Source organism: Notothenia rossii (assembly GCF_949606895.1).
Source record: "Notothenia rossii genome assembly, chromosome: 8".
Lineage (NCBI taxonomy): Eukaryota > Metazoa > Chordata > Actinopteri > Perciformes > Nototheniidae > Notothenia > Notothenia rossii.
In genome coordinates, this window is record NC_136906.1 from 744,582 (window position 1) to 759,299 (window position 14,718).

At 52.1% G+C, this 14,718-nt stretch overlaps 1 protein-coding gene and 1 long non-coding RNA gene across 2 annotated transcripts in view; one reads left to right on the plus strand and one right to left on the minus strand.

Annotated features, from left to right (window-relative positions):
* The window catches only part of fbxl19 (F-box and leucine rich repeat protein 19), a 49,099-nt gene extending 36,427 nt beyond the window's left edge, over positions 1–12,672 (plus strand). The window contains 6 exon segments of the mRNA XM_079642551.1: positions 32–64; positions 143–1,320; positions 1,401–1,564; positions 6,564–6,725; positions 7,001–7,222; positions 9,213–12,672. Of these exon segments, the coding sequence (XP_079498677.1) occupies positions 32–64; positions 143–1,320; positions 1,401–1,564; positions 6,564–6,725; positions 7,001–7,222; positions 9,213–9,484 (2,031 nt within the window). The 3' untranslated portion in view covers positions 9,485–12,672.
* Positions 12,209–12,982, minus strand: LOC307014566. The gene is made up of 2 exons (XR_013801259.1): positions 12,760–12,982; positions 12,209–12,729 (listed from the first exon to the last, which is right to left on the minus strand). It is a non-coding gene; the product is annotated as an uncharacterized lncRNA (long non-coding RNA).
* Positions 12,983–14,718: the final 1,736 nt, after the last annotated feature.

Consider the following 14,718-nt stretch of genomic DNA (forward strand, 5'->3'; position numbering starts at 1 on the left):
GAGCTCCTCTGACTCTCCCCTTCTCTTGCAGATAAAAGGCGGCCATGAGAAGCGTCTGAAAAAGGTATTGATATGGAAGTGACTCTTTAACCCTTCCAGTGAACGAGCTGCAGCAGACTGATGCATGTTCCTTTCTCTGCAGAAACCCAAGCAGGAGGTGCTGGAGTCCAACGGGCCCCCCCCCTCAGGCTCAGCAGGAGGTCTGCCGGGTTCCTCCTCTCTCCCCCAAGGGGGAGGCGTGGCAGGAGGAGCAGGGGGGCCCTCCAGTGCGGACCAGCGCTCCCATCACAGGGAGAAGCTGGAACGCTTCAAGAGGATGTGTCTGTTGGAGCGCCGGCCAGAGTCTTCCTCCTCCTCTTCCTCCAGCTCAGAGTCAGACTCAGAGTCAGACTCTGATGACTCCCTGAGGGGGGAGGAGCAAGGGGGCGGGGGCTCCTCACCCTCCTCCTCCTCCCCCGCCCCTCCTCCTCCTGTTGTCTACAGCGGGGGTAGGGTTGAGCGAGAGAGGAGAGAGAGAGAGAGGGAGCGAGAGAGGGAGAGACGATTGGCTGAGCTGGGATTCAGTGCCAGTGAGGAGTCAGAGGGGGAGGGAGGGAGGGGGGAGGAGGAGGTGAGGGAGGAGGAGCAGGGGGAGAAGGCACAACGCAGGGGGGAGGCGGGGCTTCAACAGAGAGGACGGAAAGGGGGAGGTGACGACGAGGAAGACATGCCCCCTTCTGACAGGACAAGGAAAAACTCTTCCTCCCTCCCCCCGCCCTCGCCCCTCTCGTCCAATCAGATGCCTCTGCAGCACGACGGGAAGCAGCGCAGCAACGGGCAGGAGGCGAGGAACGGGAGGACACGAGGGGGGGTGGCGGGGAGGGAGGGGGGAGAGAAGGAGAACGCCAGCGGGGTTCTGACCAATCACAGACACAGTGGAGGAGGAGGAGGGGGCGGGACCAAAGGGAGCCGCGGGAACAAGATCCGTAGCAACAGCAAAACGTCCAGGAACAGTAGCTCCTCCTCCCTCCCCTCCTCCAATGGGGGAGGAGCAGGGGGAGGCGGCCTAACGATGGCCGCCTCCCCCTGCTCTTCCCGCCTGGCCTCCCGCTCTCAGGTTGTGAAGCGCAGCCCCCCCGCGGTGCCCTCCCCCCCCCGTCCTGTGCAGATGGAGAGGCACCTGGTGCGCCCCCCCCCCACCTGCCCAGAGCCCAGGTCCCTCCCCCTGGACTCTGGCTCCTCCCACATCATGACCCGCGACGCATGGCTGAGCGTCTTCACTCACCTGAGCCAGAGGGAGCTGTGCGTCTGCATGAGGGTGTGTCGCACCTGGAGCCGCTGGTGAGTCACTCTGACCTCACTCTGACCTCACTCTGACCTCACTCTTCAAGTGTTGTGATAACGGTAGTTTGCTTCTTCAGGTGTTGTGATAAGAGGCTGTGGACACAGATTGATCTGAGTAGGCAGCGGTCTATCACCCCCCCGATGCTGAGTGGTATAATCCGCCGTCAGCCCGTCTCCCTCAACCTGGGCTATACCAACATCTCCAAGAAACAGCTGATGTGGCTCATCAACCGCCTGCCTGGTACGACCTCAATCCGACCTCACTCTGACCTCAATCTGCCCTCACTCTGCCCTCACTCTGACCTCACTCTGCCCTCACTCTGCCCTCACTCTGCTCTCACTCTGACCTCAATCTGACCTCACTCTGACCTCAATCTGACCTCACTCTGACCTCACTCTGACCTCACTCTGCTCTCACTCTGCCCTCACTCTGCCCTCACTCTGCCCTCACTCTGCTCTCACTCTGCCCTCACTCTGCTCTCACTCTGCCCTCACTCTGCCCTCACTCTGCCCTCACTCTGCTCTCACTCTGCCCTCACTCTGCCCTCACTCTGCTCTCACTCTGACCTCACTCTGCTCTCACTCTGCTCTCACTCTGACCTCACTCTGATCTCACTCTGACCTCACTCTGCCCTCACTCTGTTCTCACTCTGCTCTCACTCTGACCTCACTCTGCTCTCACCTCACTCTGCTCTCACTCTGCTCTCACTCTGCTCTCACTCTGACCTCACTCTGCTCTCATTCTGACCTTACTCTGCTCTCACTCTGCTCTCACTCTGCTCTCACTCTGACCTCACTCTGACCTCACTCTGCCCTCACTCTGCTCTCACTCTGACCTCACTCTGCCCTCACTCTGCTCTCACTCTGACCTCATTCTGACCTTACTCTGCTCTCACTCTGCTCTCACTCTGAACTCACTCTGCTCTCACTCTGCTCTCACTCTGCTCTCACTCTGCCCTCACTCTGCTCTCACTCTGACCTCACTCTGACCTCACTCTGCTCTCACTCTGACCTCACTCTGACCTCACTCTGCTCTCACTCTGACCTCACTCTGCTCTCACTCTGCCCTCACTCTGCCCTCACTCTGCTCTCACTCTGCTCTCACTCTGACCTCACTCTGACCTCACTCTGACCTCACTCTGCTCTCACTCTGACCTCACTCTGACCTCACTCTGCTCTCACTCTGACCTCACTCTGACCTCACTCTGCTCTCACTCTGACCTCACTCTGCTCTCACTCTGACCTCACTCTGACCTCACTCTGTTCTCACTCTGCTATCACTCTGCTCTCACTCTGCTCTCACTCTGACCTCACTCTGCTCTCATTCTGACCTTACTCTGCTCTCACTCTGCTCTCACTCTGCTCTCACTCTGCTCTCACTCTGACCTCACTCTGACCTCACTCTGACCTCACTCTGCTCTCACTCTGACCTCACTCTGACCTCACTCTGCCCTCTGCTCTCACTCTGCTCTCACTCTGCTCTCACTCTGCTCTCACTCTGACCTCACTCTGCTCTCACTCTGACCTCACTCTGCTCTCACTCTGCCCTCACTCTGCCCTCACTCTGCTCTCACTCTGACCTCACTCTGACCTCACTCTGACCTCACTCTGCTCTCACTCTGACCTCACTCTGACCTCACTCTGACCTCACTCTGCTCTCACTCTGACCTCACTCTGACCTCACTCTGCTCTCACTCTGCTCTCACTCTGACCTCACTCTGACCTCACTCTGCTCTCACTCTGACCTCACTCTGACCTCACTCTGCCCTCACTCTGCTCTCACTCCGCCCTCACTCTGCCCTCACTCTGACCTCACTCTGCTCTCACTCTGCTCTCACTCTGACCTCACTCTGCCCTCACTCTGTTCTCACTCTGCTATCACTCTGCTCTCACTCTGCTCTCACTCTGACCTCACTCTGCTCTCATTCTGACCTTACTCTGACCTCACTCTGCTCTCACTCTGCTCTCACTCTGACCTCACTCTGACCTCACTCTGCTCTCACTCTGACCTCACTCTGCTCTCACTCTGCCCTCACTCTGACCTCACTCTGCTTTCACTCTGCTCTCACTCTGCTCTCACTCTGACCTCACTCTGACCTCACTCTGACCTCACTCTGCTCTCACTCTGACCTCACTCTGACCTCACTCTGCTCTCACTCTGCTCTCACTCTGACCTCACTCTGCTCTCACTCTGCCCTCACTCTGACCTCACTCTGCTTTCACTCTGCTCTCACTCTGCTCTCACTCTGACCTCACTCTGACCTCACTCTGCTCTCACTCTGACCTCACTCTGCTCTCACTCTGCCCTCACTCTGACCTCACTCTGACCTCACTCTGCCCTCACTCTGCTCTCACTCTGACCTCACTCTGACCTCACTCTGCTCTCACTCTGCCCTCACTCTGACCTCACTCTGACCTCACTCTGCCCTCACTCTGCTCTCACTCTGACCTCACTCTGCTCTCACTCTGCTCTCACTCTGACCTCACTCTGATCTCACTCTGACCTCACTCTGACCTCACTCTGCCCTCTGCTCTCACTCTGCTCTCACTCTGCTCTCACTCTGCTCTCACTCTGACCTCACTCTGCTCTCACTCTGACCTCACTCTGCTCTCACTCTGCCCTCACTCTGACCTCACTCTGCCCTCACTCTGCTCTCACTCTGCTCTCACTCTGACCTCACTCTGACCTCACTCTGCTCTCACTCTGACCTCACTCTGCTCTCACTCTGACCTCACTCTGACCTCACTCTGCTCTCACTCTGCTCTCACTCTGACCTCACTCTGACCTCACTCTGCTCTCACTCTGACCTCACTCTGACCTCACTCTGCCCTCACTCTGCTCTCACTCCGCCCTCACTCCGCCCTCACTCTGACCTCACTCTGCTCTCACTCTGCTCTCACTCTGACCTCACTCTGCCCTCACTCTGTTCTCACTCTGCTCTCACTCTGCTCTCACTCTGACCTCACTCTGCTCTCATTCTGACCTTACTCTGCTCTCACTCTGCTCTCACTCTGCTCTCACTCTGACCTCACTCTGACCTCACTCTGCTCTCACTCTGCTCTCACTCTGCCCTCACTCTGACCTCACTCTGCTTTCACTCTGCTCTCACTCTGCTCTCACTCTGACCTCACTCTGACCTCACTCTGACCTCACTCTGCTCTCACTCTGACCTCACTCTGACCTCACTCTGCTCTCACTCTGCTCTCACTCTGCCCTCACTCTGACCTCACTCTGCTTTCACTCTGCTCTCACTCTGCTCTCACTCTGACCTCACTCTGACCTCACTCTGCTCTCACTCTGACCTCACTCTGCTCTCACTCTGCCCTCACTCTGACCTCACTCTGACCTCACTCTGCCCTCACTCTGCTCTCACTCTGACCTCACTCTGACCTCACTCTGCTCTCACTCTGCCCTCACTCTGACCTCACTCTGACCTCACTCTGCCCTCACTCTGCTCTCACTCTGACCTCACTCTGACCTCACTCTGCTCTCACTCTGCTCTCACTCTGACCTCACTCTGACCTCACTCTGACCTGTTTTAAAATCACCACAAGACACTTGATGAAGAAGAAGATGGTTGACCACTAGTTTTATCTCAGCTGTCCTCTCAGCTGTCCTCTCAGCTGTCCTCTCACCTGTCCTCTCACCTGTGCTCTCACTCCTCTCACCTGTGCTCTCACCTGTGCTCTCACCTGTCCTCTCACCTGTCCTCTCACCTGTCCTCTCACCTGTGCTCTCACCTGTCCTCTCACCTGTCCTCTCACCTGTCCTCTCCCCTGTGCTCTCAGCTGTCCTCTCACCTGTCCTCTCACCTGTCCTCTCACCTGTCCTCTCAGCTGTCCTCTCACCTGTCCTCTCACCTGTCCTCCCCTGTGGTCTCACCTGTGCTCTCAGCTGTCCTCTCACCTGTGCTCTCACCTGTGCTCTCAGCTGTCCTCTCACCTGTCCTCTCACCTGTGCTCTCAGCTGTCCTCTCACCTGTCCTCTCACCTGTCCTCCCCTGTGGTCTCACCTGTCCTCTCCCCTGTGGTCTCACCTGTGCTCTCACCTGTCCTCTCACCTGTGCTCTCACCTGTGCTCTCAGCTGTCCTCTCACCTGTCCTCTCACCTGTGCTCTCAGCTGTCCTCTCACCTGTCCTCTCACCTGTCCTCCCCTGTGGTCTCACCTGTCCTCTCCCCTGTGGTCTCACCTGTGCTCTCACCTGTCCTCTCACCTGTGCTCTCACCTGTGCTCTCAGCTGTCCTCTCACCTGTCCTCTCACCTGTGCTCTCAGCTGTCCTCTCACCTGTCCTCTCACCTGTCCTCCCCTGTGGTCTCACCTGTCCTCTCCCCTGTGGTCTCACCTTCGTCTCACCTGTCCTCTCCCCTGTGGTCTCACCTGTGCTCCCCCCTGTCCTCTCACCTGTCCTCTCACCTGTCCTCTCCCCTGTGGTCTCACCTGTGCTCCCCCCTGTCCTCTCACCTGTCCTCTCACCTGTCCTCTCACCTGTGCTCCCCCCTGTCCTCTCACCTGTGCTCTCACCTGTCCTCTCCCCTGTGGTCTCACCTGTGCTCCCCCCTGTCCTCTCACCTGTCCTCTCACCTGTGGTCTCACCTGTGCTCCCCCCTGTCCTCTCACCTGTCCTCTCCCCTGTGGTCTCACCTGTGCTCCCCCCTGTCCTCTCACCTGTCCTCTCACCTGTGGTCTCACCTGTGCTCCCCCCTGTCCTCTCACCTGTCCTCTCACCTGTGGTCTCACCTGTGCTCCCCCCTGTCCTCTCACCTGTCCTCTCACCTGTGCTCTCAGCTGTGGTCTCACCTGTCCTCTCACCTGTCCTCTCCCCTGTGGTCTCACCTGTGCTCTCACCTGTCCTCTCCCCTGTGGTCTCACCTGTGCTCCCCCCTGTCCTCTCACCTGTCCTCTCATCTGTCCTCTCCCCTGTGGTCTCACCTGTGCTCCCCCCTGTCCTCTCACCTGTCCTCTCACCTGTGCTCTCACCTGTGCTCTCAGCTGTGGTCTCACCTGTCCTCTCACCTGTGCTCCCCCCTGTCCTCTCACCTGTCCTCTCCCCTGTGGTCTCACCTGTGCTCCCCCCTGTCCTCTCACCTGTCCTCTCACCTGTCCTCCCCTGTGGTCTCACCTGTGCTCTCACCTGTGCTCTCAGCTGTCCTCTCACCTGTGCTCTCACCTGTGCTCTCAGCTGTCCTCTCACCTGTCCTCTCCCCTGTGGTCTCACCTGTGCTCCCCCCTCCCCTCAGGTCTGCTGGAGCTGAATGTGAGTGGCTGTCCCTGGTCAGCTGTGTCTGCTCTGTGTCAGGCGGTCTGTCCCTGTCTGAAGCTGCTGGACCTCAGCAGGGTGGAGGACCTCAAAGACTCTCACCTGAGGGAGCTGCTGGCCCCTCCCCCTGACACCAGGACAGGTGAGACATACACACTCACACATACCATCGTCACCTTACACGAAGTCTCCTAAAATCTCAAATCTTAAACACTTTGAATTATTGGGTCAAATAACCCTCTGTTTGGTATCATCTGCTCTCTGATAGGTTGATTAGCTCAGTATCATCTGCTCTCTGATAGGTTGATTAGCTCAGTATCATCTGCTCTCTGATAGGTTGATTAGCTCAGTATCATCTGCTCTCTGATAGGTTGATTAGCTCAGTATCATGACCTCTGCTCTCTAATTGGTCCACAGCTCACGGTGAGACCAGAGTGGGGCGGTTCCAGAACGTGACAGAGCTGCGATTGGCCGGCCTGGATCTGACGGACGCGTCGTGCCGGCTGCTGGTTCGCTACGTGCCTCACCTAAGCCGCTTGGACCTGAGTCAGTGCGGGAACATCTCAGACCAGGCGTTACACACCCTCACCTGCTCTGCCTCCCCCCTGAGGGAGAGCCTCACTCACCTCAGCCTGGCAGGTACAGTCTCACCTGCTGTTATTATAGAGAAACTGAGCTGATTAGATTTTGGCCACTTTATGGCATAACAATGTTTTAGCTTGTTTAGCCAATCAGCAACCAAGGTAACAAGAGGCTGAAGTCGAATAGTCAGTTTCTTCTTAGGACCCTTCCTCACGGAGGGAAATGACCCAGAGGTCCCTCAGTGGCAGCCAGGATAAGAGCCGCTCCAATTCTCTAGATGAAAGGAAGATTCAAACTTCCTTTATAACCTCCTTTAGCTTAGGAACCACTGGACCTGTGTTCTCCAGGTGTTCTGCAGGTGTTCTGCAGGTGTTCTCCAGGTGTTCTCCAGGTGTTCTGCAGGTGTTCTCCAGGTGTTCTGCAGGTGTTCTCCAGGTGTTCTCCAGGTGTTCTGCAGGTGTTCTCCAGGTGTTCTGCAGGTGTTCTCCAGGTGTTCTGCAGGTGTTCTCCAGGTGTTCTCCAGGTGTTCTGCAGGTGTTCTCCAGGTGTTCTGCCTGTGTTCTGCAGGTGTTCTCCAGGTGTTCTCCAGATGTTCTGCAGGTGTTCTCCAGGTGTTCTCCAGGTGTTCTCCAGGTGTTCTCCAGGTGTTCTCCAGGTGTTCTGCAGGTGTTCTCCAGGTGTTCTCCAGGTGTTCTGCAGGTGTTCTCCAGGTGTTCTCCAGGTGTTCTCCAGGTGTTCTCCGGGTGTTCTGCAGGTGTTCTCCAGGTGTTCTGCAGGTGTTCTGCAGGTGTTCTCCAGGTGTTCTCCAGGTGTTCTCCAGGTGTTCTGCAGGTGTTCTCCAGGTGTTCTGCAGGTGTTCTGCAGGTGTTCTCCAGGTGTTCTGCAGGTGTTCTCCAGGTGTTCTGCAGGTGTTCTGCAGGTGTTCTCCAGGTGTTCTGCAGGTGTTCTGCAGGTGTTCTCCAGGTGTTCTCCAGGTGTTCTCCAGGTGTTCTGCAGGTGTTCTGCAGGTGTTCTCCAGCTGTTCTGCAAGTGTTCTGCAGGTGTTCTCCAGGTGTTCTGCAGGTGTTCTCCAGGTGTTCTGCAGGTGTTCTCCAGGTGTTCTCCAGATGTTCTGCCTGTGTTCTGCAGGTGTTCTCCAGGTGTTCTGCAGATGTTCTCCAGGTGTTCTCCAGGTGTTCTGCAGGTGTTCTGCAGGTGTTCTCCAGGTGTTCTGCAGGTGTTCTCCAGGTGTTCTGCAGGTGTTCTCCAGGTGTTCTCCAGGTGTTCTGCAGGTGTTCTCCAGGTGTTCTGCAGGTGTTCTCCAGGTGTTCTCCAGGTGTTCTGCAGGTGTTCTGCAGGTGTTCTCCAGGTGTTCTCCAGATGTTCTCCAGGTGTTCTCCAGGTGTTCTGCAGGTGTTCTCCAGGTGTTCTGCAGGTGTTCTCCAGGTGTTCTCCAGGTGTTCTCCAGGTGTTCTGCAGGTGTTCTCCAGATGTTCTCCAGGTGTTCTCCAGGTGTTCTCCAGATGTTCTCCAGGTGTTCTCTAGGTGTTCTCCAGATGTTCTCCAGGTGTTCTCCAGGTGTTCTCCAGATGTTCTGCAGGTGTTCTGCAGGTGTTCTCCAGGTGTTGTCCAGGTGTTGTGCAGGTGTTCTCCAGGTGTTCTCCAGGTGTTCTGCAGGTGTTCTGCAGGTGTTCTCCAGGTGTTGTCCAGGTGTTGTGCAGGTGTTCTCCAGGTGTTCTCCAGATGTTCTGCAGGTGTTCTGCAGGTGTTCTCCAGGTGTTGTGCAGGTGTTCTCCAGGTGTTCTCCAGGTGTTCTCCAGATGTTCTCCAGGTGTTCTCTAGGTGTTGTCCAGATGTTCTCCAGGTGTTCTCCAGATGTTCTCCAGGTGTTCTCCAGATGTTCTGCAGATGTTCTGCAGGTGTTCTCCAGGTGTTCTCCAGGTGTTCTGCAGGTGTTCTCCAGGTGTTCTCCAGGTGTTCTCCAGGTGTTCTGCAGGTGTTCTCCAGGTGTTCTCCAGGTGTTCTCCAGGTGTTCTCTAACCTCTCTCTCTCTCTCTCTCTCTCTCAGGCTGTCTCAAGGTCACGGAGCAGCTCCTCCCTTTGCTGCGCCGCTGCTCCACCCTCCAAACAGCTGACCTGCGCTCCTGCTCGCTCCTCCCCCCCGAGACGGGACAGCTGCTCTGCTTCCCCCCCTCCTCCTCTTCATCATCCTCTTCATCATCCTCCTCTTCCTCTGCTACCACCACGGCTGCTGCTTCGTCCTCCTCCTCTTCCTCCTCCTCCTCCTCCTCCTCCTCCTCCTGTCCTCCTGAAGACAGAACGCTGCTGAAGAACAGCTAAACACACACACACACACCTGGGTACACTACACAGGTGAGGAAGAGGAGGAGGCAACATTTCTGCAGAGGAAGAAGAAGAAGAGGGAGAAGAGGGTATTTTGGGAGAGTTGGGTAATCGTTAAATAGAAACCCTAAGCATGTACATATTTGTTCTCTGTACAATTTTGGGTGTGTGTATATATCTGTAGTTTACTGTAAATGACCCTTAACCTTTGAGACACCCCCCCTGCACTCCTTTCCTCCCTTCCTTCCCTTCCTCCCCTCCTTCCTCTATCTACCCTCCTGCTCGTCACTAGCTGCAGGGAAATGTTAAAAATCTAAAATCAATCATCTGTCTGTGATGTCACAGGACACACACACACTCACACACACACACACACACACACACACACACACACACACACACACACACACACACACACACACACACACACACACACACACACACACACACACACACACACACACACACACACACACACACACACAGTCCTCACGTTGAGTGTGTGTGTATTTTAAATCAGCCCGGTTGGTCGTTTACAACCCTGTTCATCCTTTTTGTTTTATTTATTTAGACAAAACAAAAGCGAGGTGCAGGTGTTTCTGTGTTGGTCCCTGAAGGCATCATCTCCCTGGTCCCTGAAGGCATCATCTCCCTGGTCCAATGGGATGAGATGTTTTTAAATCCACCAGTGAGATATTTGATGTGGTAGAATTCAAATTGTGCTAACCACAGACCTGATCTCAGACCAAAAACACATTCAGAACACCATTGAGCTCCAGACCAGGGGACAGGAAGTGATGCTGACTCATGCCAGGCTTTAGGACTCACTCCCGCACCTCTCTAAAGTCCTCAGATGTTTGTTTTTTTATTAAAAACTCGCCTTAATTTACAAATACATCATAAAACTGCGGTTCATCACACAGCGTGAATCAGACAGGCTAGCAGTTTCCCTCCGCTCCCAGTGTTTGTGCTAAGCTAGGCTAACCTGAAGCATAGCGACACAGACCAGACGCTGCAGGTGTGATCAGGTGTGTGTGTGTGTGTGCGTGTGTGTGTGTGTGTGTGTGCGTGTGTGTGATGACTTCTTCCTCTTGTGTTCCTTCTCTTATTGATTGTTTTCTCAGGAGTTTTTCTTTCTGTTATTGTTTGTATTTATTTTGTGCCTCCCTCTGGTCCAAACACACATTCCTGCTGGTGTTGTTTTAATATTTCATGTTTCCTGTCCATCTTATGAATGGATGAATGTGACTTGTGTTCAGATTGAACTGATTTCATTCTGTGTTCTGCAGGAGGCTGTCAGGAGCAGGACAGTCAAATACTCACACACATTATAATCTGATCAGATGTCTCACCCTCTTGGAGCCTTTCTTCATCCCAACAGAGACTGTGTTTAATCATCTTAATATCACTATCTGATACCTGATCATTATAAAGTGATGTCTGAGTATTTATCTGACTTCCTCCTGACGTCCGGTCGTTTCTCAGGGGCCTCACTTATGAACAAACTGTTTAAAGCTTTTTGAAATGAAGCTGCTGATTCGTCCAAATAAAGCTTCATAAATGACGCCCTGATGTTTGGGGGGGGGAGACGAACAGCTGATGTTTTCACTGTTTATTTACTTTGAACTGTCTTATTGTGAGGCAGTGGCACTGAGGGGGGGGGGGCTTTACGTCATATTGTTGTATTTTCAGATGTACACGACAAATCAAACGACCCTCATGGACTACAGCTATTTTCAAACTTATTTTTATCATTACAAATATAAGTTTTCTTGGGTAGAGCTCGGCTAGCATGTTGTTAGCGTGTTAGCTTCATATTAGCGGTTAGCTTCGGTTGTGGTTGCCTTGCCTCTGCTGCACTGCTATCTCTGGAAAACACAACAAACAGCCATTTCATTGGCTAGACTAACTTAGCTAGCAAGCTAATACAGATTGGAGTAACTTAAAGTTCTCTTTATCCAAAGCTAATAGCTATTTAGCTCGTTGGTATGCTAATCTAATACTGGCTTGCTACGTGTTAGCTTCATGGTACCATGTTAGCATCACAGTTGCACTATATTGTTCCTACTTTTACCCTAAAACAGTTAGACAAACAACAATTTAAATGTCGGAATAAAGTGTGTGAAACCCCTTTGTTAGCTTGTTAGCTCGTTAGCTAGCTCACTTTGGTTGTTACAAAACAAGCCGTGTAAGCTAACAGCTAATACTGGCTTGCTACGTGTTAGCTTCATGGTACCATGTTAGAAGAAGAAGAAGAAGAAGATTCAACTTATCGTCATTACGTAGTACAGGTACTCTGAAACAAAATGCTTTCTCTGCATTTGACCCATCCTAGCGTTAGGAGCAGTGGGCTGCCATTATGTACGGCGCCATCACAGTTGCACTATATTGTTCCTCAGTTAAACCTAAAACCAGTTAGATAAACAACTACAATTTAAAGAGCGGGAAAACCCTTTGTTAGCTCATTAGCTATCTCACTTGGGTTGTTACAAAACAAGCCGTGGAGGATTTTAAATAATGATTAATATTATAATGATTCGATCAACAGATTGAACAACTCAGAATAACAGCCGGATAGTTTCAGCAGTCAATGGGCTGCTGTAATGAATATATAAATGTAGTAAAAGCTGTAGCAGTGCTGCGGAGGTAAAGCTACGTCAGCTAGCTTAGCTGTAGTCCATGAAAGAAAAAAGTATTAGTAGTTAAATTTTGCCATAAACGCCGTGCTGTGCCATAAACACTCCAGATCAATGTTCCACTGTTCAGAGGTCAGTTTTATATTTTATTTTTTGTATTCAGTTGTGAGTTAGTTGTTTTTTTACTGTAACGCGGGGATCAATGACTCATATCACCTAGCAACAAGCGAGGAGCTCAAATCTGATTGGAGGAAAAATCCCTGACTCCTCAAAGCTCTTATCCAATCAGACGCGTGGACATATCTCAGCTTCTCTCTTAGTAAAAGATGCACTGGATCTTCATCATCATCATCCTCACCTGTTTGCCAAATGTAGTTTTTGTTGTGAAAAGGGGCATTTTATCCTGTTCTCTTTTCTACTCCATGACTCTTCCGTTGTGTCGATGAAATAATGAGGAAGACGTAAGAGAAAGTAAAACGAGCAACTCAAGGCAGCTACGAGAGAGACTACTGTAACATGACTAATAAAGAAGCAATGGGTTCCTTTCTACACCTGTCTGTATTACACCTGTTTCTACACCTCTCTGTTCTACACCTGTTTCTACACCTTTGTGTTCCTCATGGTTCCTTTCTACACCTCTCTGTTCTACACCTGTTTCTACACCTGTCTGTTCTACACCTGTTTCTACACCTTTGTGTTCCTCATGGTTCCTTTCTACACCTCTCTGTTCTACACCTGTTTCTACACCTGTCTGTTCTACACCTGTTTCTACACCTGTCTGTTCTACACCTGTTTCTACACCTGTCTGTTCTACACCTGTTTCTACACCTGTCTGTACTACACCTGTTTCTACACCTGTCTGTATACACCTGTTTCTACACCTGTCTGTTCTACACCTGTCTGTTCTACACCTGTCTGTTTCTACACCTGTCTGTTCTACACCTGTCTGTTTCTACACCTGTCTGTTCTACACCTGTCTGTTTCTACACCTGTCTGTTTCTACACCTCTGTTCCTCAGGAGATCTTTAATTATACATGTATACTATATAACACTTAATTATGCATTGGATTCTGTTTAAACATCTTAAAACATCTTAAATATATATATATCTATGTAATTATGTTAAGAATCATATTATGATAGTTAGAGTTATATTACTTACACTTCATTATGCGAAGATTTATACAACACATAATAGTTTATTTTTACTTTTATTAAACTGCATCTCAGTACTTTTGAGTAAACACATAAACTCATTAAAACAGATTTATTTAAAAAATAATGAGTGTGTGTGTGTGTGTGTGTGTGTGTGTGTGTGTGTGTGTGTGTGTGTGTGTGTGTGTGTGTGTGTGTGTGTGTGTGTGTGTGTGTGTGTGTGTGTGTGTGTGTGTGTGAGCGAGCGTGTAATGTTGATATTTATGGTTTGATTAAGGATAACAGAGGTGCGTTCAGGTACATCAGGAAGAATAAGAATCAACAGAAAAGTATACGTACGAAGAAGAATACTTTCTTTATGCCCAAGAGAACAAATTGATGAAATGTAAAATAAATCAAATGCTTTAACTTTAATAACAAATAATAATACAAATGTTTTACAGAATATGAAAGAATCCAGATAGTCGCATAAATGCAACAGAATAATAAAAACCCACGAAGATGAGACGAAACACTATGGTATAGTTAAAAAGTGTTTAAAGACTAAACCTTTTCTCACTGTTTATATGAATGCAGTGAATCAGGGGGGGGGGGTCTGTTCTCACTGAGGGGCCACACATAAGGTGAGGTATACTGCCTTATCAGTTCAGTTATCAGTTACATCACATCACATGTCACTTGTTAGACGCTTTTATCCAAAGCGACTTACATACTCAATACTGTGGGCAATCCCCACAGGAGCACTTTGGGGTGAAGTGTCTCAGGGACACAACGACATGCTGACTGCAGTGGGACTCGAACCTGTGACCCCCTGATCCCAACACCAGCACACTAGTCCACTGCGCCACACGCCCTCCAGTGTCAGACCCAGGCCCGGCTCCGGGATCAAATGACTGAGGGGGCCGGCCCGACTCCGGGATCAAATGACTGAGGGGGCCGGCCCGGCTCCAGGATCAATTGACTGAGGGGGCCGGCCCGGCTCCAGGATCAATTGACTGAGGGGCAGGCCCGGCTCCAGGATCAATTGACAGAGGGGCAGGCCCGGCTCCAGGATCAATTGACTGAGGGGGCCGGCCCGGCTCCAGGATCAATTGACTGAGGGGCAGGCCCGGCTCCAGGATCAATTGACTGAGGGGCAGGCCCGGCTCCAGGATCAATTGACTGAGGGGCAGGCCCGGCTCCAGGATCAATTGACAGAGGGGCAGGCCCGGCTCCAGGATCAATTGACAGAGGGGCAGGCCCGGCTCCAGGATCAATTGACTGAGGGGCAGGCCCGGCTCCAGGATCAATTGACTGAGGGGGCCGGCCCGGCTCCGGGATCAAATGACTGAGGGGCAGGCCCGGCTCCAGGATCAATTGACAGAGGGGCAGGCCCGGCTCCAGGATCAATTGACTGAGGGGCAGGCCCGGCTCCAGGATCAATTGACTGAGGGGGCCGG